At 45.4% G+C, this 26,976-nt stretch overlaps 1 protein-coding gene and 1 pseudogene across 1 annotated transcript; both read right to left on the bottom strand.

Moving 5' to 3' along the window:
- Positions 1–24,595: 24,595 nt before the first annotated feature.
- The window catches only part of LOC100349868 (amidophosphoribosyltransferase-like), a 71,204-nt pseudogene continuing 68,823 nt past the window's right edge, over positions 24,596–26,976 (bottom strand).
- Positions 25,457–26,274, bottom strand: LOC108178879 (small ribosomal subunit protein eS6). The gene has a single exon (XM_017350465.4). The coding sequence runs from the start codon at positions 26,265–26,267 to the stop codon at positions 25,518–25,520; it is 750 nt and encodes a 249-aa protein (XP_017205954.3). The 5' UTR covers positions 26,268–26,274; the 3' UTR covers positions 25,457–25,517.

Raw genomic sequence — 26,976 nt, 5'->3', positions numbered from 1 at the left:
GTCCCTGTCACCCATGTGGAGCCCAGTGTTGAGTTCCAGGCTCCTGGCTTCTGCCTAGGATGGCCCCACTGTTGCAAGCATTTGGGGACTGAACCACCAAATGGGAGATATCTCTGTCTCTCCCTTTCAAATAAAATAATCCTTTTTTTAAAGTGTGCAGGTTGCAAAATGTATTGGATAAACATTCTAGTCCAAAGGTCATGTCATGTCCTAAAGCCCATGGCCCAAGGCCTGGGCTCTGTTTTATCTAGGATCCCACAAATTTCCCTGACAAGCAGGGCCCAGGACTTCCTCTTGGGAAATCCCTGAAGTTTGCTTGCTTATTGATTGCCTCCAGAATCTCTCCCTTCCTCTCATCTAAAGAGAGATTTTGTACTCAGAGGGGAGGGAAAACAGTCCTCTTATTCACCACTTATTTCCCCAACTATACCCAGGGCCTTTTCTGTCCCCCAGAGATGGGGTTTTTGAAATTCAGAGCCCAGGAAGAGAGCCATCCCCCAACCCACCACCACCACCACCCCTCCAGCCTCCAGCCTGTTCTGTAATTCCTGCTGCTGTATCCCTTCCCTGAACAGCCTCACAAACCAGCCAGGTTCAGTGGTCTCCACCACAGAGGGCACAAGCCTCCTAATGACCCAGGAGAGCCAGGAAGGCGGGAACAAAACCGTGCAGCTCGTCTTGGTGCTTCTATTTATGTGAGGCAGGAACGCAGTCGAGCTCTCCAGCAGTCATTATATAAATCGACATTGGCATGTGCGCTCCAGTCTTAGCCCGGGGATCACTCCTCAGGCAGTCTCTGGGCAAAGGAAGGAAGAGCCGGAATTCTTAACACGGAGCGGTCCACAGAAGCACCTGTGCCCATTGCTTCACTGCTGCCCAGGACAGTGCAGATAACATGTGCGTGGGAAGTGAATGCAGAGTCCTTGTAATGTAGATTTAATTAAACATACCCTCTCCAAATTGCGAAAGACTGAATAAGATTCCATAAAAGGAAACGCAGATTGAAAATTGCAATAATAACATAACCACCATCACATAGCAAGCAAATGCCAGCCAACACCACTCCTACTCTCAGTATCAGATATGCCCCAACCACATTCCAAGGTTAAAAGAAACCCAGCAGAATAGTCTCCCTGGAGTCAGGCTTTTGGGGAGTATGGGTAAATTTGCTTTTCAAAAGAATCATGTTGTCACAAAGAGTCTTTTAAAAATGAGTGTAAGGGTGAGTGGGTAGAGGAACATATCCAAACTTAAAAAATAAAAACACATTTCTATCCCATGAAAACAATTTTCCTGAGGAAGAGTTTTAATGGGTTCATGAACCTAGTAGTTTAAAAATGAGACTGCATCTTGCATTTAATTTTCAAAAATAATTAGTTGATATTAGGAGTGATTCACATTTAGCAGTTTTTCGCAAATGTGTTTGTGGAGTGGATGTTGAGGCCGTCTGTCAAGATACTGACCTTGGAGTGCGTGGGTTTGACAGTGGCTCCTGGTCCTGGTTCCAGGTTTTGGGTGCTACAGACCCTAGAAGACAGCAGTGATGCCTCAAATGCTTGGGTTCCTACCAACCATGGGGGAGACATGGATTGAGTTCCCATCCTCTGCCCTGGCACAGTCCCAAATGCATGCATCTGGCAAGTGTACCCACAGGTGGGAGAGTTCTCTCTCTCTGTTTCTCAAATAAAAAAATAATTCAAAAATTTTTGCTTTTATTGGCAGTTGGGTCTGAAAATGAATATCAAGATTTAGGAAATGTAGGGGCCAGCGCTGTGGCATAGCGGGTAAAGCCACCACCTGCAGTGCTGCCATCCCATATGAACGACGGTTCAAGTCCCTGCTGCTCTACCTCCAATCCAGCTCTCTGCTGTGGCCTGGGAAAGCAGTAGAAGATGGACCAAGTCCTTGGGCCCCTGCACCCATGTGGGACACCCTGAAGAAGCTCCTGGCTCCTGGCTTTGGATCAGCTCAGCTCCAACCGTTGCAGCCAATTTGGGAGTGAACCAGCCAATGGAAGACCTCTTTCTCTCTCTGCCTCTCCTTGTCTCTCTATGTAACTCTGACTTTCAAATAAATAAATAAACTTTAAAAAGAAAAGATTAAGGAAATATAGCCACTGATGTCCCTTTTCCACTTGGATCTAAGTCTTCTTGAGAGGTCTTTGAAACCCTTGACTGGCAAGAACAGCCAACATTTAACTAGAAACAGATCTTTAAACATTATTGTTTAACTGAGAGAAGTGCATGATTTTTTTAATGGAGCATGAACTTGGTGACCAGTAACAGTAATTAAAATTTTCAATTAAATTTGTAAAAAAAAATCGTAGTATATTAAATTTGGAGAAGAGTTAAGGTATAAAAGGAAAATACATGCAGGGTGGGGAAGATCCTTAAGGCACACGAATCTGGCTGAAAAGCCCATGAGAGTATTACAGGCATGGAAAGCCAAAACACTGGCAAAAACAAACAAACAAACAAACAAAAAACAAAAAACAAAAAACAAAAAACAAAAAACACCTAAATGAAAGATCTCCGCGAGTGAGATCCCAGTGGAAAGAACAGGTCATCAAAGAAGGAGGTACCTTTCTCTGAAGGGAGGAGAAAACTTCCACTTTGACTATGACCTTGTCTAAATATGATCAGAATCAGTAAACTCAAAAGGCTTCCATAGCCTTGGAAACTCATGACTGGAGCATAGGGTGATTACTGATGCCATAAACAAGAGTGTCAATTTGTTAAGTCAACAACAGGAGTCACTGTGCACTTACTCCTCATGTAGGATCTCTGTCCTTAATGTGCTTGTACATTGTGATTTAATGCTATAACTAAAACAGTATTTTTCACTTTGTGTTTCTATGTGGGTGCAAACTGTTGAAATCTTTACTTAATGTATGCTAAACTGATCTTCTGTATATAAAGAGAATTGAAAATGAATCTTGATGTGAATGGAAGGGGAGAGGGAGAGGGAAAGGGGAGGGTTGCGGGTGGGAGGGAAATTATGGGGGGAAAGCCATTGTAATCCATAAGCTGTACTTTGGAAATTTATATTCATTAAATAAAAGTTAAAAAATATTTATTTTTATTAAATTTTTTATTAATTTTCATTTTATTTGAAAGGGAGAGAAAGAGACAGACAGGCAGATGGAGATCTGTGTGCTTCTTTACTCCCCAAATGGCTGCAATTACTATCATCGGGCCAGGTCAAAGCCAGGAACCTGGTACTCCCTCTGAGTCTGTCATATTGGTGGCAGGGACCCAAGTGCTTGTACCATCATCTGTTGCCTCCTAGGTGTGTTAATGAGAAGCTGGATCAGAAGTGGAGGAGCCAGGATTTGAACCCGTGCAACTCCAATATGGGATGCAGGCATTCTCGGAGATGACTTATCTGCTGCCCCAAATACCTGCCACAGTGTTGACAATGCTCAAATATTTTCTAGTTTCTCACATACAGTGTCTGCCTTGAGGCGATGCCAGGCTCCCGTCGGCTTGCCTGTTTCCATAGCCATGGCCAGCAAAGCAACTTCAAACCAACTGCATCTGTCCTTCTCCTTGTGTGCACAGCCATCTTTGGCTTTGCTCAGAGAATTCACCCTGCCTGGCCTGTCGCCCTCATTTCTCTTGGGCTTGCCCTATTTCCCAAGACTCTGCCTGACCTCATCTCATCTGCACAAACCTTTATGACCATTACCAACGGACATGAGAGCCCTTTTTCTTTGAAATTCCAGAGCGGTGGTTCAAGGACTAGGGCAGGACTAGATCCCCCCAGTGCCCTGGTGGCTTTTCCAAATGTGGGTTCCTGGGCTTACCCCTGGAGTCTGATTCAGCAGGTTTAGGGATGGAGCAAGGTAGGGCATTACTTGGTGTTGTGATTGTGGTAGGGTTTGAGCAGGTCCCCGAATGTTCCTGTATTGGAAGCTTGGAACACAGAGTGGCAGGGTTGAGGTGGGCCCTCAGCTAAAGTGGTTAGGTGACTGAGGCCACCATCTTTAGAAGGGATTACAGCAGTTCTTGAGGGACTCCAGTTAGTTCCCAAAAGAGTGGGTTGTTATTACAAGAGTGAGCCTGGCCCCTGAGTCTCTCTGGCTTCCTGTTTCCCTCCGGGACCCTTCCTTCTGCCGCTCACTCCAGCCATGGTATCATCTGCCGCGTGGTGACATCACCAGAAGCCCTCGCCGAGCCAGTCACCAGCTGGCACTGTGCTCTTGGACTTCCAGAACTGCAGAGTAAATAGACCTCTTTACTTACCCTGTTTCAGGTATTTCATTATAGCAGCAGCAAGTTAACTCGTGTGCTTGAGCATCTGTTTCTAGAAGCTTTCCGGTTGATTCCCATCATCAGCCATGCTCAGAAGTCAGCCAGAGACCTCGTTGACTCGGCAGTTGTCTCTGAATAGCACAGCTCCTCCTCGCCCAAGACATTCATCTCCGCCATGATGTTACCTCCTCTTGAGAAACAATTACACCTTCCCGATGACCTTGTCAAAAACTTGTCAGGAATTATTACTCTTGGTTTTTTTTTTTTTTTTTTTTTACCATAGGAGGTGTTCAACAAATCACTTATTAGTCATAAAACCAGGGCTGATACGTGCATGGGTCTTAATGGGATAAGCACTTTTTGAGATAGCTCTATGAGATGGTGTAAAATAATCATGAACAAATTAATGCAGTCATAAGCAAAAGGTAGGCAACAGCAATAATTGAGCCCATTTTTATGCCCAACAAATAGGTTTTAACTTTCACTTTTGAATTTTTATTTTCAAATAGGAAGTTCTGAAATGTCCCTGTGTTTTTTTTTTTAATCAAAATAAACAATCTTTTAAAACTCACAGTCCTTCACAGATTTCAAAGGATGTTATTTTTAATGAGTGGAGCTGTGAATTGGAAAACAAATACTCAGAAACCCATTAGCAGGCCAGTAAATTAGAATAAAAAGAAAGAAATTTTCTGCTAAAAAAAAGCTTTAATTTACATGCAAATGTGTGGAAGAAAAAATGTATGCTGGATTTTTTTTTTTTTTAATGGATGACAGTTCTAGAAAGGAGACAAGAGGTACAAATTGATGGCATCTCAAGTTCAGCGCTGGTTAAAACTGCAAAGAAATGGGCTAATGTCCTTAGGATGAACTATTTTAATAATAATCTTGCCACATGAGAAAAATCATTAATTCGTCTAATTAACATTAGTATGTAAATTATTCATTAGTGAAACTATCAGAATAAAATTAGAATTTCTAGATTCATGAATTGTCCCTGCTTCTGCCTTCCGTAGTGTAAAAGATGCTGTATTCTAGAATAACAAAGATGCTAGGAAAGTAAGGGCACTGGGTGTTATTACAAATATGCTCTCAGTAAAGAAGTGTGTTTGACTATTTTGGTGTTAGGTGGGGGCTAGTCCTGTGGGTCATTCATCTGTGGTTTGGTTTTCCTAGTGCAGAGGGAGTAAGCTGGTGGTCTTGATAGTTATTAATCAGGGATTCTTTTATTTTGTCTCACAAGTGAGATTCTGTCCCACCCTTGTGTTCTCTGACAGCTCAAGATGTGGCGTTCATTATGGCAACCCAATGATGTCACCTGAATGGCATCAAAATAGTTCTCAGCTCTGTTCTTCCTCAGCTTGACAACACCCCTTCCTTTTCACCCGCCAAGGACTTTCTTGCTGCCAGTTCAGTGAGGAGGGCTTTGGCAGGCAGTATTCATATTTATGAGAGACTATGAAAGCTAGGGAATCAGTGCCTACCCCAGGAATAACTTCCACTGAAAACCTCTTACTCAGAAGCAGGTTCATTTCTGGGGACATGCAAAGTTGTAGCCACCAAACCATTTTCTAAACTCATTATCTCAAACTAACGAATCGATTTGTTTTGGTGGGAACGAATGTCAAATATATGCAAATGTGTGTGTGTGTGTGTGTGTGTGTAAGTTGTATGCACGAAGTTCTTTGTCCAGTATTTTCGGTCCAGACTATTCCACTGCATGATATCCTCGAGGCATCTCATCCCACGAGAGTCAAAGGCCAGAAAAAGAGTTTGCCCTTCTCTCAAATTCACCGCTGTCGCTCCCCCTCTTCGTGGAGGAACGACACTAAACCCTGCCCAGGCTTCCTATCCGAGTCACGGCACCATTATGTCGCTCCCCCTCTTCGTGGAGGAGCAACACTGAACCCTGCGCTGTTCTTTTCGTCTGCTCGGCCCTCCCCGGGTTTGCTGCTGGTTCTTCCCGGGTTGGCTACTATCCCTTCCACCTCCGTGGAAGGGCAGTTCCCCCTGGCCACATTCCCCACTTCCGCAGGGGAGCGGCACACCGCCGGCCGGCTCTTCTCGGGGGCTGCACAGGTTCCCTTAGATGTTCCCCATAGATGTTCCTGGTGCATGCCGTCTCTCTCCTCCTTTATAGTCCTCCTCCGCCAATCCCAACTCGGCTGCCCACACGCCGAGTACGCTGCTCTCCAATCAGGAGCAAGTCCTACAGTTAATTGATTGAACTGGAGGCAGCTGTGCGGAAGCTGTTTACTTCTCTCCCAGCGCCATATTGTGGGAGAGCAGATGCATAGAATAAGTCTTAATTCCAGTAACTTAGTCCAGTCCGGATTGCTCCCCACAGATCCCCCTTTCTTTTTATTTTTGGCGTTGATACGCGCCTGTCTTCGGTGTCCCGCGGCACACACTCTGCTCTACTTGCTAGAGTTGCCACAGGCTCTTACAAGTCCTATCAATCAGGCAAACCGAATCCGGGTCCTCTCTTCGCCATGTTGTGAGGAGGTTTTTAGGCGCTGATGCGTGCCTGTGTTCGGTGCCCTGCAGCGCATGCTCTGGTCGAGCCTGCAGGGGCTTACAAGCCCTATCAGGCAAACCGAATCCAAGCCTTCTCATTGCCTTTTTGTGGGGAGGCCTTACTGATGTTAATTCGTGCCTGTCTTCGGTGACCTGCGGCGCATAAGCTGCTAGCCGCCCAGGTGCTCATCGCCTCACTAATCGGGCAGACCGAATCCAAGCCTTCTAATTGTGGTATTGTAGGGAGGCCTTTCTATTTCTCTATTTCTCTATCTCCGGGCATTCCTATTTCTCCCATTTTACTTCTGTCTGCCAACATTCCCATTTCTCTCACTCCACTTCCAAACTTCTGTTTCTCTTATCCCCGCAGCTTCCCGCTGCCCGCCCGAGGCTGCTTCTCGGCACCTCGCCCTGCGGCAGCTTCACGGCTCTGCGCGGCTTCCCGGCGCCTCGCCCCGCCGGCGCCCGCCCCGCGGCGGCTTCCCGGCTTTGCGCCGCTTCAGCCCGCGCTTCTCTCATCTGCGCGACTCGGCTTCGCGCGCACACTCCGCGGTCTCCACGCACTTCGCGCCCGCACCACGGCCTTGCGCCAGCCCTGCGTTCCCTATCTATTCACGCCCCGTGCTCTCTCTGCACGCGGCGGCTTCCGCGAATGTTTCCGCCACCACCGGCATTCAGTCCAAGTTCCCCGGACTAACCTGGCGAATTTCAACCTGGCGGCCCACGTCTCTGCCTCTGGTTCCAGATCTTCGCCTCTTGCTCCCCGGGGTGACTTGAAGAATTCCAAGGTGGCTTATGTCTCCGCCTTGGCCTGCACTCGCGGCTTCATCCTCCCTAACATTTTTCTCTACCCGGTATGTTTCCTTAAGTTTTCTTCCAACAATATTCCTCTCATTTCTCCTGGCTTCTCCCCACAGTCCGTATCCAAGTCTAAGTTTCTTATAGGTTTCACTTTCACTTTCAACCTGCAGTCCGTATCTAAGTTTCTTCTTGCTTTCACTTTAAATCCTAACTTCTTTCCCACAGTCCATATCCGAGTCCAAGCCTCCTCCAGGTTTCACTTTCGCTTTCAATCTCCTAGCTTCCCCGCCATAGTCCGCATCCGAGTCTATGAAAGCTTTCACTTTTGCTTTCAATCCTAACTTCTTTCCCACAGTCCGTATCCGAGTCTATGCCTAGGCTTTCAATAGCTTCTTCCGGCACCTTTCTTGTCCAGCTTTCCCCTAGGCTCTTCGCTAGTCTCTCTCTCTGGTATTTTCCTGCTTCTTCCCGTTTCTTCCCTCCTAAGTTTCCTATCCGTCCTAGGTTTCCTATCCGAGCTAGGTTTCCTATCCGAGTCAGGTTTCCTATCCGAGCTAGGTTTCCTATCCGAGTCACGGCACCATCATGTCGCTCCCCCTCTTCGTGGAGGAACGACACTAAACCCTGCCCAGGCTTCCTATCCGAGTCACGGCACCATTATGTCGCTCCCCCTCTTCATGGAGGAGCAACACTGAACCCTGCGCTGTTCTTTTCGTCTGCTCGGCCCTCCCCGGGTTTGCTGCTGGTTCTTCCCGGGTTGGCTACTATCCCTTCCACCTCCGTGGAAGGGCAGTTCCCCCTGGCCACATTCCCCACTTCCGCAGGGGAGCGGCACACCGCCGGCCGGCTCTTCTCGGGGGCTGCACAGGTTCCCTTAGATGTTCCCCATAGATGTTCCTGGTGCATGCCGTCTCTCTCCTCCTTTATAGTCCTCCTCCGCCAATCCCAACTCGGCTGCCCACACGCCGAGTACGCTGCTCTCCAATCAGGAGCAAGTCCTACAGTTAATTGATTGAACTGGAGGCAGCTGTGCGGAAGCTGTTTACTTCTCTCCCAGCGCCATATTGTGGGAGAGCAGATGCATAGAATAAGTCTTAATTCCAGTAACTTAGTCCAGTCCGGATTGCTCCCCACAACCGCTGCCACTGTCACCTTTTTGCTGGACCTTGCAGTCACCTGCTTCCTGTCTTAGGATCTGTGTGATCTGGTTCCTCTGTCTGGAAGGCTCTCCCTCTTGATCTTCCATGGCTGTTGCACCTGTTTCTTTCTCCTGTGCTTACCTTAAATATCACCTCTGAGAGCTCTTCACTGGTCTCTGTAAGAGCTACCTTGGCGCTGTCTGTCTCAGGTCCGCACACCTGAGCACACATCACCATCACTTGGAGGACTTGTTAGAGCAGAATTTGCTGAGCCACAGCCCCAGAGTTTCAAATTCAGCAGATTTGGGGCAGGGCCCAAGAATTCATATTTCTAACAAGTTCCCAAGTGCTAATGCTGATTGGGGATCATACTTTGAGAACCACTACTCTGCCGCTTTATCCTGCTTCCCATCTCTGCAAGACACTTAGCTTTGTTGAACATTTTTTTTCTTCTCCATTTGAGTATTTGTCTATTGTCTGTCATCCCAAGTAGCATGTTGACTCTGAAAGCAAGAAGCCTTCTGTTCCCTACTGTATTGTTGGTTCCTAAAATGATGCCTAGCACATAATGACCACTTAATAGATAATTGTTGACACCTTTATTCCACAAATCATTTTGCACACCATTCTATTCCAGATAGTGGAAGAATCAAAAGACCAGGTTTAATAGACTTGCTTTTTCTCTATAGAGCTCACAACCTGTTGAAGAATTTTACCCCTTACCCCAGCACATATGCAAACACTAATACGATGGGATCATCAGTCTGACAAACCCAGTGTCACCTCGCGGCTTGAGAGATGCTACTTAATGGATAGATTTCCAGTGTATGAGTGTCGCTCCCTTGCCCGCAAAGGAACGACACTTCTCCCAGCTGATCGGTCTTCAGTAGACTTTTATTTAAACAGGATAGAAAGAGAAACCCTTGAGCAAGGGAAGCTCCGAAAGAAAGGGGAAGCTCCCGTACCATATCACAAACAGCTTATATAGTATATCATTGCAGACGCATGTAATGCAAGCTTAGTCCATGCTACAGTCCATGCGGCGGTGCTCCAGTCGGGTGCCTGATCACGCACAGTCCATGCGCTCCTTGTCCAACCATAAAGGTGATCACGCGCCTTCATCCAATCAAGCTCCTGGTCACGTAGCAGGCGACTCGGGTGCTAACAACAAGCTTCCACCTGGTGTTTTCTCAGCCTTGGTCAGTGGGAAAAGAAGTACGGGAAGCCCCAAGGCCATAGTTGTTTTGACTCTAGCCTGGGGTTATGAAACGGTCCCGATATCGCAGCTTAACAGAAACCATAAACATCCACACAGCAGTGACTATTGCAAACGGTCAGCAAGCCAAGCCTTAGCATGTGGGCCCATGGCCGGCTCATGGGTCCCCACATATGAGTAGAAAGAAATGTTTATGGAAGCAGGTCCTGGGGTGGAATTTTCATAACCTTTTAAAATTATGTGTGCCTATAGACATAAACATGGCTTGATAACTGGAACATGCTGATGTCACCTACTTGATTGGCACTTTCCTGGAGTGGATGTTTGGCCCGGCAGTTAAGACACTGGTTATGATGCCCTATGCCTACATCAAAGTGCCTAGTTAAATTCTTGGCTCCAGCTCCTGATTTGACCTTCCCTCCAGTGTAGACCTTAGGAGGCAACGGGTGATGGCCCAAGTCATTGGACCCATGCCACCCATAACAGAGACCTAGATTGAATCCCTGGCTTTGGCCTTGGCCTTATGCTAGCTCTCATGGGCATTTACATAGTTACAGAGGAGATGCAAGCACTGCCTGCTTCTGTCTGTCTGTACCTCCCTCCCTCCATCCCTCCCTCCCTCCCTTCCTCCCTTCCTCCCTCTCTCCCTCTCTCTCTCTTTTTCCTTGCTTCTCAAATTTTTAAAACTTCATTTATTTTTCATTTTTATTTGAAACACAGAGAAAAATAGAGACAGAGAAAGATATTCCAACTCGTGGTTCCTTCCCCAAATGGCACCAATAGCCAGGGCTGTGCCAGGCTGAAGCCAGGAGCCAGAAACTTGATCTGGGTATCCCAAGGGAGTGGTAGGAACCCAAACCACTTGAACCATCCCTAGCTGCCTCCCAGCATGATCATTAGCAGGAAACTGAAATCGGAAATGGAGCCAGGATTCAAACCCGGGTACTCTGACATGAATTGCAGAAGTTTCAAGCAGTAGCCTACTTACCTGCTGTGCCAAATATCTGGATGGAAACATAAAGTGGATTTTTTTCTTGTTTTCATTTACCAAGGCCAACAGAAATAGACTCCTGTATGTTTCCTGGTTGGCAACAGATCTTTCTGAATTAATTTTAAAAAGGAAAAAAGGAATTTGAAGTCTTCATTTGTGACCAAGGAAGATTTTTTTAGACACAATACCGTTAGAATATCTAGTTGGTTAAATTTTAACAATTTCTAGGGAGAAATATAAATTCTAAGTCAAAGCCATGTTGTCCTTTTTCTTAAAGATTGAAATGTGATTGGAACCTGGCCCCTGGCTCAGGTGAACCTCACAGATTGCCTTCTTGTGTTGGAAGTTGCCAACATGCTTTTAGCTCCTGAGTAAGGGAATGGGAGGGAGAAGGCAGATTACTTTGCAAATGATAAGGAGTCTTATCCTCTAGCACCCAGAGTATGACTCTGTTTACCATTAATTTTCATAAGAATAAAGAAGTTGTAATGTGTTGAGTGCATCATAGGTAAATAAAAGCAAAGCATATTACAAACTAAATCAGTGGAAAGATGCCTTAGTATTTCACAGTAATTAGCTGGATGATTGGTTATTGTTTTGCTTTGAGTTTTACACTGGAAAATCAAATTTGAGAATTAGGTTGGGAATAATACAAGGCATTTGCTACAGTTATTACCAATTACTTTTTGAAGGTTGTACTTATGCATAAAATTATTTGAGTTTCAACGTGGTTGTGAGCAAAATTCCTGACGTGGAAAGTTTCATTTAGAACTCTAACCTGAGGAAGAAATTCATTAGTTGACTATTACCTTATGATTTGGGGCTGTTGTAATGAGAAAGTGACATTAAGAAAAATATTTGTTGAGCAATTGCTTTTCAAAGCCTTTGGTGTTTACAAAGCGTAAACGATGCATATGCTTATGAAAGATGGTTCGTTGGAGATCAATTTAGGCACTCATATTCATAGCCTCTGTGTTTTGAAAATTCTAATTGCCAACACCAAATTAAAGTCATTGATGTTTGAAAAAATTGTTCCTAGATTTTATTATTGCAGTGTTCTGCACATTAGGTTATAAATATTTATGTACCTAAGTGGAATTATGTCTCTTAGTGGCTTCATAATGTAGATATATAGAAGAGAAGAATGTTTTCAGCAGGAGAAAAACAACAAAACTCACTCCCAAGTTCTCTTGAATAAGTGCTTTGAACGTCCATTTTCCCCCCTTTGTGCATAGCTCCATGAAACCCCTGGGAGGCAAGGGCAAAGCGAATTTTAAGCAAGCAGAGAAATCAAAGTGTCTATCTAACATGATTTTGCTCAGTAACAAATTGTGTGTAGAGTTACACAGATCAGAACCATCAAAAGGACTCTTATGCTTTCTGTGTAATTTCCAGGGTTAATATTTCTACTCCTGCAGTGACTATTGCTTGTGAATGTTGTATGTTAATGATCTGACTTGTTTCATTACTTTAATGAAGTACCTCAAAAAACTGCCAGAGTTCCACGTCTGTTTGAGCCGAATGGATCCATCTGGGCAGATGCAGAACATTACTGGGGGTAGGAGAAGGCTTGAGAGTCCTCCGCCAAAAGGCTGGTCTTCCAAGGCAGCCAACGAGAGCTCAGTGAGAGGCTTCAACCCTCACTGGCACTTGGAGCAGTCACAGCGACAGCTTCCATAATGGCTGTTACCAAGGACAGCGAGTCCATCATGTTCCTGGGACCACAAACATCAGCTCTCTGGATCCCTGCCATTGCCCATGAAATAGGGACTATGTCAACAGTGGTGACACCCACATTACCTTACGATTTGGGGCTGTTGTATTTGCTTACAGAAATACGTGCAAAGAGAAGTTAGAAAACTTGCTCAGTGGCGGTACCAGCATTTAAGAATAGGTTTTGATTTACAACATGGGCTCTATTTTGTCTACAGCCCATACCTTGTCCAATAAGATGGAGATGCCAATGTATTTGTTGGATTGGGTCATTTTGAATGATTTTCTAATTTATGCAATATATTTCTAACTTTTACAAGATACAGGTATGAAAACATATTCATTTTAAGATTTGTTTATTTTATTTGAAAGGCAGAATTACGGGGGGGGGGGGGAGACAGAGAATATCTTCTATCTGTTGGTTCACTCCCCAGATGGCCACAACAGCCAAGGGTGGGCCAGACTGAAGCCAAGAGTGAGGCAGAGACTTAGGCCATCTTCAGCTTTCTCAGGCACATTGGCAGGACTCTGAATTGGAAGTGGAGCAGCTGGGACTTGAACCAGCACCCATGAAGAATGTTGGCATCTCAGGCAGCAACTTAACCACTCTACGCCACAACGCTAGCCCATGCAAAAACATTCTAACACACCCCTTTGTAATATCTTAAATTGCTTGTCAAATTGTTATTTAATAAGCAAAACTATGGCAATCTTTTTATACCTCAGTGATAGAAGCACTTCAAATTTATAAGCTAATATCAAATTAAACTATGAAAACATTAGCTTAGATGATGTTATATTGCTGAATCCAAATGTCTATTCATAAAAGTAAATGTAGGGGCCGGTGCTGTGGCTCAGCTGGTTAAAGTCCTGACCTGTAGTGCCGCCATCCCATATGGGCACTGGTTCTAGTCCCGGCTGCTCCTCTTCCAATCCAGCTCTCTGCTATGGCCTGGGAAAGCAGTAGAAGATGGACCAAGTCCTTGGGCCCCTGCACCCACGTGGGAAACCCAGGAGAAGCTCCTGGCTCCTGGCTTCGGATTGGCGCGGCTCCGGCTGTTGCAGCCATCTGGGGAGTGAACCAGTGGATGGAAGACCTTTCTCTCTATCTCTACCACTCTCTATAACTTTTTCAAATAAATGAAATAAATCTTTAAAAAAAAGGAAATGTAGCAGCAGCAGCAGCTTACAACCAAGGTTTTTCTGAGTGTACATGGTTCCAGTAGTGCATGTCAGGCAGTTTCCCACCTTGCATTTTTAGGTTTGGGTTGCTCATTTCCTCAGTGTACTGTGGCATATTTTACCACCACCGGTATGAATGGATCATGTACCTGTGATAATGGACTTCTATTCTTCTTTCCATAAAGAATCACAGTAGCACACCTTGACCACAACTCAATCATGAATTCATACTCTGATGCTGAAAAGAAGTGACAGCATTTAGCTACACAATAATTTTTTAAAAAGGTTTATTTTGTTTATTTGAAAGATTTACAGAGAGAGGTAGGGGCAGAGAGATAAAGAGGTCTTCCATCTGCTGGTTCACTCCCCAGATGGCCGCAATGGCCAGAGCTGGGCCGATCCAAAGCCAGGAGCCAGGAGCTTCTTCCAGGTCTCCCATGCGGGTGCAGGGACCCAAGGACCTGGGCCATCCTCTACTGCTATCCCAGGCCATAGCAGAGAGCTGGATAGGAAGTGGAGCAGCCGGTACTAGAACCGGCGCCCATATGAGATGCCGATGCTTTAGGCCAGGGCGTTAACCCGCTGAGCCACAGAGCCGGCCCCAGCTACCCAATAATTATAACTATTACAGATGTTGGAATGACATGTTCAGTTCCTGCACCCATCCTGAAGCATACAGGAGGATCACAGGACCCCATGTGCGTGAAGCTTGGGGGAGTGATGGACTCTCTTTAACCAGTGGTAACCGAGGGGGTGCAGTAGGAGCCAGGGCATGGTACTTGGATATGCTCATTCCCAGCCGGGAGCCAGGAGCCAAGAGCCAAGAGCCAGGAGCCAGGAGCCAGGAGCCAGCAGCCAGGAGCTAGGAGCTTCATCTGGGTCTTCCACGTGGGTAGAAGGGCTCCAAACACTTGGGCCATCTTATGCTGTTTTTCCCAGGCCATTAGCAGGGAATTGTATTGAAAGTGGAGCAGCCAGGACATGAACTAGTGCCCATATGGGATGCTGGCATCACAGGTGACAGCTTTACTCGCTGGCCCCAATTTCTAACCATTCATCTGTGTATAATATTTTTCTTTTCTTATAAGTGGCATTTTTCCAAACCACCTGGATATAGTTGCTTTTCTATTTAAAATTCTTCAGCAGTTATGCTCGGTCCCAGGAAATTGCTGACTGGTCCTAAATTGATTAAGTTAATGAAAAATCGGGACCAGTGCTGTGGTGTAGCGGGGAAAGCTGCCCTTATGCAGTGCTGGCAGCCCATATGGGTGCTGGGTTGAGTCCTGGCTGCTCCACTTCCCATCCAGCTCTCTGCTGTGGCCTGGGAAAGCAGTAGAAGATGACCCAACTCCTTGGGCCCTTGCACCCATGTGGGAGATCTGGAAGAAGCTCCCGGCTCCTGGCTTCGGATCGGCATACTCTGGCCATTGCGGCCATCTGGGGAGTGAACCAGCAGATGGGAAACCAACCTCCCTCCCTCCCTCCCTCCCTCTCTCTCTCTCTCTCTGCCTCTCTGTAACTCTTTCAAATAAATAAATAAAAAAAAGAGAGAAAAAGCTAGATGATCTTCTTTAAAGAAAAGAAAAAGAAAGTTTGATTTCCTGGTTGGCTGCATCAGTCTTCATCTAGAAAACTTTTTATATCTAGAGCTTCAAGAAAGCTTGAAGGAACAGACAGCCACGGGCGCTGAAGGCTGACTGTGTTGCGTGCTTCGTTTACGCACTGTGGCCTACCCATTAGGTTCGCAGATCCAGCACCTTTCTCTCTCTCGGCCTTGCAGACACTGGGAGTGCTAAGTGCCCCATTCGCAGCTTCCCCTACAGCTGCTAGTGACCCTGTGTTGCAGTCAGTCCCCACAATCCTAGAGTGAAACCACAGGATGTGTTCTGGAACAGCTTTTACTTACTAAGAATAGAGATTAGTCTGGCTGTTCTCAAGTCTAGCTGTGGACACAGGCATAAAAGCTGGAACTACAGCAGCTGTGTTTAGATGCTGAGAACAAAACCAAGAGATCTCCACCATGTGGAGCCACTGATACAATACCAGGAATTGTCTGCCTCCAAACCTTTGGTTACAGGAGCATGAACTTCTGTTTACTCTTTCTGTGACACACCACTGAAAATCTAAGGGACATTGTCATGAATTTCATCACGGAAACCACACATAACACAACAATGGCAGTACTAGAACCATATCCACTTTAAAAGTCAGTAAAAGAAACTCCAGGTAGGAAGCCCTCCTGTGTGTATACTGTCTTCCTAGCACACATCACATTCTGCAGCTGATAGCTAAGCTCTAGGAATACAGGGCATCACCCATCACAGTCTCCAGTTCACCATCATTTCTGGAAAGTGGTAAAACTACTAGATGAATTAATAAAGGTCACGTGGAAGTCAGCAGAAATAGGGAAGAATCCCTCTTCAGTATGATTCCACACTTTCAAAAAATATATTTGATTTGAAAGGCAGAGAGACAGAGACAGACAGATTTTCTGCCTACCAGTTCACTCCCCAATTATCCACAGCAGCCAGGACTAGGCCAGGCCAAAGCCAGGAGTCCAGAAGTCAATCTCAATCTCCCATGTGGGTAGCAGGGACCCAAGCACTTCGGTTATCACCTGCTGCCTCCTGAAGATGGATGGGAAGTGGAGGAGCTAGACAAAAACCAGGCACTCTGGTTTGGGATGCCGGCATCCCAAACATCAAGATAACTGCCACAGCCAAAAGCCACCCTTGATTCCACATTCTTAACCCATCTTGCTGACACGAATCTCTAGCTCACCATATGAGAACCAACTCTAGCTCCCTTCTGCAGAAAGACATTTATCATGGGATTATCCCTTTGGGGGAAAAAAAACACCTCTTAGGAAAAATCTGCTTTACAAATGCGCTCTCAAAATTACAAAAGCCATCACCAAACACTAAGATATTCTAATTAACAAATTCCTTCTGGCATCACGCAAACACCCAAAGGCAAGAGAAGAGCCAGAGTTGTTTGGGAAATTTTCCTAGGGGAGGAAGACAGATCTCAGTCTGCTAATTAAAAGAATGAACTTGAGCTAAAGAGCCCTGTGGGACTGTTGTCGTAGTAACAGGAGCCAAGTAAGACAGCGTTTCCTGGAACTGCTATTCAGGAAAAAACCCTCTCGGTCTAGGAAGTGTTGTTTGTGATGCAAGATGCCAAGTTTCTAGACCAAAACTTGGAAGATTTTTGAAGCATTTAAACCATGTCAGTCACACTAATCCCCAAACACAGGGAAGATTGCTTATAATCTTATGCAAACAGCCAGTAGGGGAAAAGCACAGATAACGTCCAAGCATCATTTGTTAATGTTATTAAATGTCATTGAAAGGAAAATAATTAGAAAGATGCATTCTAGCCATCATCTCCTCTCTAATTCTGTTTGAGTAGCTAAGGAAATCCTGGATTTAAGTAAATATGTCCTATGAAAAGTAATACGAATAGAATGCATTCAGTCTTTTTAAAGTTATATGTAAAAACCTATATCAGTCAGTTATTACTGTGCAGCAACTCCGAAGTAGGCAGACATACAATGAGTATCTATTCTGATGAGTCAATCAGCTGCGAGGTTCTGCTCACCAGACTTACTTTTTTTTAAAGATTTATTTATTTATTTGAAAGTCAGAGTTACACAGAGAGAGAAGTAGAGGCAGAGAGAGAGAGAGGTCTTCCACTGGTTCACTCCCCAGTTGGCTACAACGGCCTGAGCTGTGCCCATCTGAAGCCAGGAGCCAGGAGCTTCTTCTGGGTCTCTCACATGGGTGCAGGGGCCCAAGGACTTGGGCCATCTTGTACTGCTTTCCCAGGCCATAGCACAGAGCTGGATTGGAAGTGGAACAGCTGGGACTAGAACCAGCGCCCATATGTTATGTTGGTGCCACAGGTGGAGGATTAACCTGCTACACCACAGCGCTGGTTGTGGGGTTACTTCTGAGTTGAGTCTACAAGTGAATGGCTCAGCATGATCAGGTGAGCTGTCTGAGATCCTTAGGGGTTTGTTGGCTCTAGGTTGGTCCAAAATCGCGTTTTCCAGAACAAGTGGGCTCCCTTCCACATGACATCTCAGCTGCCTGCAGTCTAGTTCCGGCTTGTTCTCACATGGGAATAAGGACTCCTAGAGGGAGCAGAAGTTTCCAGGTCGTCCAGTGTCCTCATCTCAATATTCACACATCACAGCTTCTGCTGCATCTGTCAGCCAACGAGAGTCACAAGACTAGCTCAGATTCAATGGGTAGAGAGGAGACGCTGTCCTTTGCAAGATCGTTTGCAAAGGTGGTGGAAATGAGAAGGGTTGGAAAATTGGTAATGTTTTCAAAAATCTTTCTCAGTTTGAAGACTACATTTGGATGTTCATCACAAACGATAATCAACTGCTCTGTACTGTAAACAGGTGTACCATATCAGCTGAAAAACACATTATTTGGAAGGAAAAACATCAACTTCCAATTTCTACAGGATCTTACTTAATTCAGTATGTGTGATTGGGAAGTACTACTTTATGCTGCGTACTGACCTCAGGCCTGTGACGGCCACCGCAGCAAACTGGGATGGGGAACACCACTGAAGGAAATGGAGGCTCTGGACTAGCTTGATATCTTTGGAGGGAAACTCAATTAAATAGCTAATCTATACATGCATATGTGATGATGCAAGGGTGGTTCAAAGGGTTCCTGGGAAAATGGAATTAAAAGATAACCTACGTTGGCACAAATAACTAATAATACATAAATAAAATATTTTGGTGCAAAAACATTGATGCCCATGGTTAGCTTTTCTCATAACATGCATTTTTTGTGAGTTTTTTGAGAATACTTCATGTGTCAGGAAAACCTGACTTTTTAAAAAAGGTATGTGAAAACAAGGTTATGTAAAGTGAGATGTATTTTAAATATTTGCAGTTTGTCAATTCACCAACTTCAAAGAAATACAGTGCAGTACACTTGTACTTATTACAAGATTTCTTTTTCTTTTTTTCCTTAAAGATTTATTTTATTTATTTGAAAGACAGTTAGAGAGAGAGGTAGAGAGAGGTAGAGAGAGGTCTTCCATCCACTGGTTCACTTCCCAGATGGCTGCAAAGGCCAGAGCTGCGTCTATCTGAAGCCAGGAGCCAGGAGCTTCTTCCAGGTCTCCCACGTGGGTGCAGGGGCCCAAGGACCTGGGCCATCTTCTACTACTTTTCCCATAGCAGAGAGCTGGATCAGAAGAAGAGTACCCAGGACTCAAACCAGCGCCCATATGGGATCCTGGTACTTCAGGCCAGGGCTTCAACCCACTGTGCCATGGCTCTGGCCCCTACAAGATTTCTATGGGAAAAATTTTAAAACACCAGTTTGTTGTGCAATTTGGTCTGCTTGTAATCCAATATATTGCAGATGAAGGGCTTCTTTCATCTTATCAGAGCACCTCTGGCACAGTTTGCAGCTGTCATTTGCAAAAGTAATGTCTCAAGTTTAAAATCGGACTTCTTTAGCACTGAGAGGCAAGGGCCAAGCGTGCCTAACACCCCCAAGCTACTAGTACTTGGACAGCCGTGATTCTGCCCTCGGGGGATGCACACACACGTGTGTGGGAGAAGAGCAGAGGGAAGGGTGTCCTCTTCTCTTTTGGATGAACTTCTTTGAATCTCTTTCTAAATGTTCTAGCTTTCATGAAATTTTCTGGACCCTTCCTTCCCATGCCCAAGGGTCCTCTCAGACCCCTCCAACCTATCAGGCACAAAGGAACATTCGCAGAGTGCTCTCTGGTCCGGCTCCATTATGATCCCGGTGTTCACAATCCCCACTTGCAATTTAACAGCAGGTCCCATGCCTGTGCATTTCTTTAGTATGGGGATTACTCCATTGAGCTGAAATCCTTTCAACACTGACTTCCCACAATACAACTAGGATCTTTTAAAAAGCAGAACCCATTTTTTTATTAATCCTTTTAATAGTATCAACTAGCGCAGCATTTAGCACAGGCAGTGCACGACGAGTGTTCATTGAGTGGATGAATAGAATTAATCAGGACTTCCATCCCAATCAGACACTCATTCTTTGCTTCCTCGTGTGGAAGGGCTCCTGCCCTTTGTACCTCTGTTCCCTTTTCCCATTCCGATGTGACTTCTGAGTTTGATTACATCATCACTGATCAAAGTCGGCACATTATTAATTTTGTTGTTCATCTCTCCCTGTATGTTTTCATTCTGTTGTTGCCTTTTCTGTTTCATTAAAATTCATCTCTGTATTGTTTGTTGAAACATCGTTGGTCTTGTTCCACTTTCACTTCAGTACATCTTTTGGCTGCCCTTTCCAGTTTCATCGTGGTCAAGACCTCTGCATTATATTGTTGATGACCAAAGGTTTCCAGAAGTTTAGTAAAATAAATATCTAGGATTTGTTTTTCTTCTGGGATTGTAGTTTTATCCTAAGCCCCAGTCTGCAGCATCTTTGCAGTCTCCTTCCTTTCCCCTCATGAAGTGTCCTGAGATGATTCGTGTTCCAAGATAAATTCTATCCAGTATACATGGATTTTTCTTTATTTGTGTGTTCACTTGTCATTCATTCAGTCAACAGTGAACAAGACAGACATTTCCTGCTGTCACATTCTTTAAGGGGAAAATAAACGATCAACACAACAACACTGATCTGTCTTGTGGTGGGCGCATGTTGAGTGAAGGAAGTAGCAGGTCCGGTGTCTGGGATAGCAGTCAGCACGGCTTGGGATGCCTGCAGCCCTGTTTGAGTCCTGGTGCCACTTTTTTTTCCCACCATTTTTTAAAAAGCACATATATGTTCAAACACTCTTATTACATATACTTACCACCAAGGCATCACAAAGAGGTCACAAGAAAGCAGGCTTAGTTTAGTTCACAATATAGATCCAGTGAAAACACAGCTTTCATCTTTGTAGTTTACAATTTTCCTATAAATTTAAAGCAGTTAAACAACATTTGAAACATCAGCTTAAAAAAAAAAAAACCTGAAACCCTGTGATTTAATTCAAGTATCAGAAACTTGTGGAATCCAAGTCCATGTTGGAGAAAAACTATGGAATCTGTTGCATTAGCAAAAATGTCGCAGCATTATCTTCCTTTATAAAGCGTCTCAGTGAAATGAACTAGGAAGAGCGTGAAGGCTGATCAGAGATTTTGGTGTAGTGCTTTCCCTGGTTGTCTTGTGTTTTACAATTCAAAGGTAAGGGGGGCCGGCCCTGTGGCGTAGTGGGTAAAGCCAGCTCCTGCAATTCCGGCATCCCATATGGGCACCTGTTCGAGTCCCGGCTGCTCGACTTCCCATCCAACTCTCTGCTGTGGCCTGGGAAAGCAGTGGAGGATGCCCAAGTCCTTGGGCCCCTGCACCCACGTGTGAGACCTGGAAGAAGCTCCTGGCTCCTGGCTTCAGATTGCGGAGCTCTGGCTGTTGCGGCCAACTGGGGAGTGAACCATCGGATGGGAAGACCTCTCTCTCTCTCTCTTTCTCTGTCTCTGACTTTCTAGTAAATAGATAAATCTTTTAAAAGCATCAAAGGCAAGGAAGGACAGGTCACACGTGAGCCTTGGGGCTCGCCGCCTCCTGCTGCCGGGAGGAATACACGGAGGGCTCTGCACTGCCACTCTGCTTGGCACCTGAGCTGCTGCTGCAGGGCACCAGCTGTTACGCCAGATGAAGACCAGCAATTGCAGCCATTAATAAATGCTGAACTGAGCAGGTTTGAATGCTATTGTTACAGTTGAATTAGAGTTGAATTGCTCTTGCCACCCCAAAAACGCTCCAAGAGACCTTCTCTCATGTAATTAACAAAGGGTAAAGTTTATTGATGATCCGACATGTCGGGGCCCCCGTCCTAGTACAGGCGAGCGGCCCATTTAGACTCTGTAGCTGCGAGGTTTATTGATGATCCGACATGTCAGTACAGGCGAGCGGCCCCAAATAGTCTTGGGTTGGGGTTTTTATACATGTTTAAACAAAGAAAATCAATCATTGCATAGATCAGACAGAGGTATAGAGTAAACAATTGATACAAGTTAAGTGATTTTACAACCAGTTGATTTATGAATACAGGGAGTACAGGATACCGAGTAAGGGCCTGATTAGACCTCAAAGAACCATATGGCCTATACAGGGAGTATCAAAAAGCCTCCTATTGCCAAAAGGGAGGGCCACACAAGATTGCAGGAACTGCCTTGATGATACCTAGGAATGCAGCTGAATGGCGAAAAGGGACACATGGTGGGGTCAGAGTTCCAGGAGGCAAAGAGACATACGGTGACTTCTTCTATCTCACTTAGGTGAAACTAAGGTTATGCTCACATTGGGGTAATTTACTGACTAATTAACTTTACAGAGAATGGTTATGCAGAGCAAGTCTAACGAGGTCAGGAAAGTTCACCAGAGGAGGTTGGGGGGGAGCGGCTTTTAACTTTTTAATCCTTCACTATATCCATCAGACTGTGGTAATAACAGAAACAAACACTTTTATGCTTAAAAAGTCTTACATAATAGGCTGGCGCCGCGGCTCACTAGGCTAATCCTCCGCCTTGCGGCGCCAGCACACCAGGTTCTAGTCCCGGTCAGGGCACCGGATTCTGTCCTGGTTGCCCCTCTTCCAGGCCAGCTCTCTGCTGTAGCCAGGGAGTGCAGTGGAGGATGGCCCAAGTCCTTGGGCCCTGCACCCCATGGGAGACCAGGAGAAGTACCTGGCTCCTGCCATTGGATCAGCACGGTGCGCCGGCCACAGCGCGCCGGCCGTGGCGGCCATTGGAGGGTGAACCAATGGCAAAGGAAGACCTTTCTCTCTGTCTCTCTCTCTCACTGTCTACTCTGCCTGTCAAAAAAAAAAAAATAAAAATATAAATAAAAATAAAAAAAGTCTTACATAAGCAGATTTGATAGGCAAGTTGTCCTAACCTAAATTTCAGATGTTATAAGAAAAAAACTAAAAAATCAAACTCTCTAGATCCTAATTAAGTAGAAAAGAGGGGCTGTAAGTTGATGCTTAAATAGTGGCATTAGAATTCCAAGACAGTAGTTGTCTCCTTGATTCTTAAGCAAACTTGGTCCCTACATGTTTCTACCTGATTATTAATTGCAATTGTGCATATGTGTGTATACATCTATATATACACACAAATGTATATATGCTTGTGAGTGATTAAGCACTTCATTCAAAAAGCATATGATAGTTAAGCAGAGAAAGGGTTTGTTGGGATACAAACATTTGTCTTCATTTCAGATGTACTGCGTTATTTGCTGTGCTTATAGCATCAGGGCACTAAATGTTACGAATCATATTTTGTAGTCAAATGTAGGAAACTTTTCTGTAGGCAGATTATTATTATCATTTTTAAATTTTTATTTTTTTTTTTTACTTATTTGACAGGTAGAGTTATTGACAGTGAGAGAGAGAGACAGAGAGAACGCTCTTCCTTCCATTGGTTCACTCCAAAAATGGCCACTACGGCCGGTGCTGCGCCGATCTGAAGCCAGGAGCCAGGTGTTTCCTCCCATGCAAGTGCAGGGGCCCAAGCACCTGGGCCATCCTCCACTGCCCTCCCAGGCCACAGCAGAGAGCTGGACTGGAAGAGGAGCAACCGGGACTAGAACTCTGAACCCATATGGGATGCTGGTGCTGCAGGTGGAGGATTAACCAAGTGAGCCATGGCACCGGCCCTCCATAGGCAGATTTTTACAGCCATTCTTGGGCACCCTAGAGACAGATGGCAAAGACCTGCCTAACTTGTGTTTCCCCTCCTCTACCATGAAACCTTAACTGCAAACTAATTTCAAAAAAGTTGGTAACCATTAGCTTTCAAAAGCTAAAAAAACTCATGCTATCTTAAAATGTAGGAGTGAGATGTCGACTCGAATCACCAGGAGTATGACTTATTCACAATAATTATTTAGCAATAAAAGTACCCCACTGCACAAGTGGGGAAACAGACACAAAAAGATGATTTCTGGTTTTATTTTATAAAGCTTTGTCTAAGGGTAGATAGGGAAGCCAAATTCCTAGCTATAGCCAGAACTATGGAGGCTAGCCACCTGTGGGATCTGATTCATTCAAACCTTGCATGAACTGTTTTTTTTTTTTTTTTTTTAAGATTTATTTTATTTATTTGAAAGAGTTACTTAGAGAGGTAGAGAAAGAAAGTTCTTCCATCTACTGGTTCACTCCCCAGATGGTTGCAACGGCCGGAGCTGTGCTGATCTGAAGCCAGGAGCCAGGAGCTACCTCTGGGTCTCCCACGCAGGTGCAGGGGCCTAAAGACTTGGGCCGTCTTCTACTGCTATCCCAGGCCATAGCTGAGAGCGGGATTGGAAGAAGAGCAGCTGAGACTAGAACTGGCGCTCATATGGGATGCCGGCGCTTCAGGCCAGGGTGTTAACCTGCTGTGTCACACTGCTGGCCCCATGAACTGTTATATTTAACTCACTTATCCCATCTGCCTCACATCTCCTGTCTTAGTCTAACATCTTGCAAACTCTTTAAAACATGGAACTGGCAAGTGCCACTTACCAGCTGCCTTCTCTGACTGGCAAGGGTCTACCACTGCTTATAAAAAAATAAGCCATAACTATACATTGCTATATGACATACAATTAGCAAGACTCAATTATAAGCTTTAGTAATCTTTTCAGAAAAAAACCCCAAAACTGGTACAGGAGGTACACAGCATGTGGCATTTTCTATTGTGCCAACGAGATCCAGTAAATAGGAAGGGTATAACCACAGCGACTTCTTGCCCAGCTGTTTATTGAAGCAATGCACCTGCCCCAGCCCGCTACCATTCCAGTTCAACAGGGTATTTGCCAGTGAGACAGGCTGTGCACCGACCATTCTTTTCAAAGGTTTCTAGGCCAATGCCATTTTCTTGAGTCATATTGTGCTTTTTCATTTTCTGCTTTTTAAATTTTATCTCTTCTCGTATAGACGAAACCAGTCTACTGACAGATACATAACCCTGCTGGCTCCAAGATATTCCGCAAGGCTATCAAGTTCTGCTTATTGGCAATAAGCTCTTCTTTTGTGGGAATGCTTATTCTCATGAAGCATTATTATCTAGTTGGCGGTGAAGCTACTCGAATGTGAACCTCTTTCGTGCCGGATTCCTGGAGCGATTCTTTGGGTGAGATAGTGTTGCTTCTCACAACAGAATCCTCTACAAGAACAATTCTTTTTCCTTTAAAGTTATCCGGACAGTACTCTGAATTTTTGGCCACGCCCAGCTGTCTTAACCTCACGTTTGGTTGAATGAAGGTTCTTCCCACGTATTGGTTTTGACAGCACCTCCACGTGGGGCAGTCAACAGTTAGCTGCATAGCCAAGGACAGCAGGGGTCACAGACTGGAACAGTGCTGACCAGGTCTGCATCCTTGGGTGCTTCAGTCGCCAGCTGCTGACCGCTGTGGTATCTGACTGTGTAAACTGTTTGGTTTTCAAACATGCTCTCCAGTCTTGCAAAATATACATATTCAAAGACACAAAAAGCCACTGGCTTTCCTTCAGATCTTGGTATAATATCCAGAGTTCAAATGTTATATCTGGATATTCCCACGATTTCTCCAGGCAGGCTTCATGGCAGTACCTTGCACCAATAGAGAAAAACCTATGAAATTCTGAAGACACTACCCATCCTCCTGTTTCCGATGTTTTTTTTTTTTTTTTTTTGAAACACAATCTTATTTATTTGTCGTTATTAAACCTTATTTTTGACTGGACTCAGATTTAGAAGTAGACGCTCTCAGAGAAGACAGCCTACGTCTCTTGGCAATCTGTTCCTGGCGTTTTTCTTTGGCCTCCTTCATTCTCTTGGCCAAGAGTTTAGCATATTCTGCAGCCTCCTCCTTGTTCTTCTTAGTACGCTGTTTCTTCAGAGCAATTCGCCGGCGTTTGTGTTGCAGGACACGTGGAGTAACCAGACGCTGAATCTTGGGTGCTTTGGTCCTAGGTTTCTTACCTTCTTTGTTTAAGGGCTTTCTTACAACATACTGGCGTACATCATCTTCTTTAGAAAGATTGAAAAGTTTACGAATTCTGCTGGCTCTTTTAGGACCCAGGCGACGAGGCACCGTGGTATCAGTCAATCCAGGAATATCTTTCTCTCCTTTTTTTACAATAACCAAGTTGAGAACACTCAAATTGGCATCGACAATGCAGCCCCGAACTGATTTGCGCTTTCTTTCTCCAGTTCTCCTTGGTCTGTAACAGGAATGCCCCTTACTCAGCAGCAGGCGGACCCGCCCATGGGTCAAGACACCTTGCTTCATGGGAAAACCTTGTTTATCATTCCCACCACTGATCCGGACCACATAACCCTTCCATTCTTCACCCAGAGCGTCGGCAGCAACTTCTGTGGCCATACGCTTCTCATAGAAAGTACGAAGTTTACGTTCATCGTCCACTTCGATGAGTTTCTGGCAGCCAGTGGCTGGGAAGGAGATATTCAGCTTCATTTTTCCCGATGTTTTTTTTCTCTTTATCATTTATATTAGAAACTGGAATCAGGTGGCCGATGCACAGAGGACGATTTCCGTAAGGGTCTTGCACTGCATAAGTCACATCTGTGTGCGTGATAAGCAGCGAGTATGCTGTGGGTGCTTCCTTCAAGTTAGTAACCCTGGCTACCCAGTCTGGGGTGTCGTCTTGTTCCAGGGGAGGGGGGTAGGCCAGTAACGGGGTGATCATTTCACTCTCAGAACTATATAATTTCTTCAGATTGTCTTCCGTGAAGACGTGACTTACAAGCCCCATTCTCTTGTGTGTTTTGAACGTTGGCACTAACTGCCGTCACTGGTGACAATGCCAGCACGCCTCTGACCCCGGCACTGCAGCCCCACGAGTCCCAGCATGATCACATGCGGCACATGCAGCTGTGTGGGCCCCTCGCCTGGAGGTGATGGCCCCGAACACGCCACATCCCTCTCGGATTCCCCTGGAAGCACATGGAGGAAGCTGCAGCTGCGGCCCAGGTCATTGAACCAACCAGCTGCAGCCTTGAGACCTAGGCCTCAGAAGATCACCCTGGCTCCACTTCTGCTCCAGCTCCCAGGGGGACAGCAGACGATGGCTCAAGTACGTAGGTCCCTGCCATCCACATGGGAGACCGAGGTTGAGTCCCTGGTTCCTGACTTCTGAGCCAGGCATTCCCTATTGTGCCTGGGC

Source organism: Oryctolagus cuniculus, chromosome 11 (assembly GCF_051225735.1).
Source record: "Oryctolagus cuniculus isolate XC-2025 breed Fujian yellow rabbit chromosome 11, ASM5122573v1, whole genome shotgun sequence".
Classification (NCBI taxonomy): domain Eukaryota; kingdom Metazoa; phylum Chordata; class Mammalia; order Lagomorpha; family Leporidae; genus Oryctolagus; species Oryctolagus cuniculus.
The sequence above is the reverse complement of the archived record's forward strand: the minus strand, read 5'-3'. Positions and strand labels throughout refer to the sequence as shown.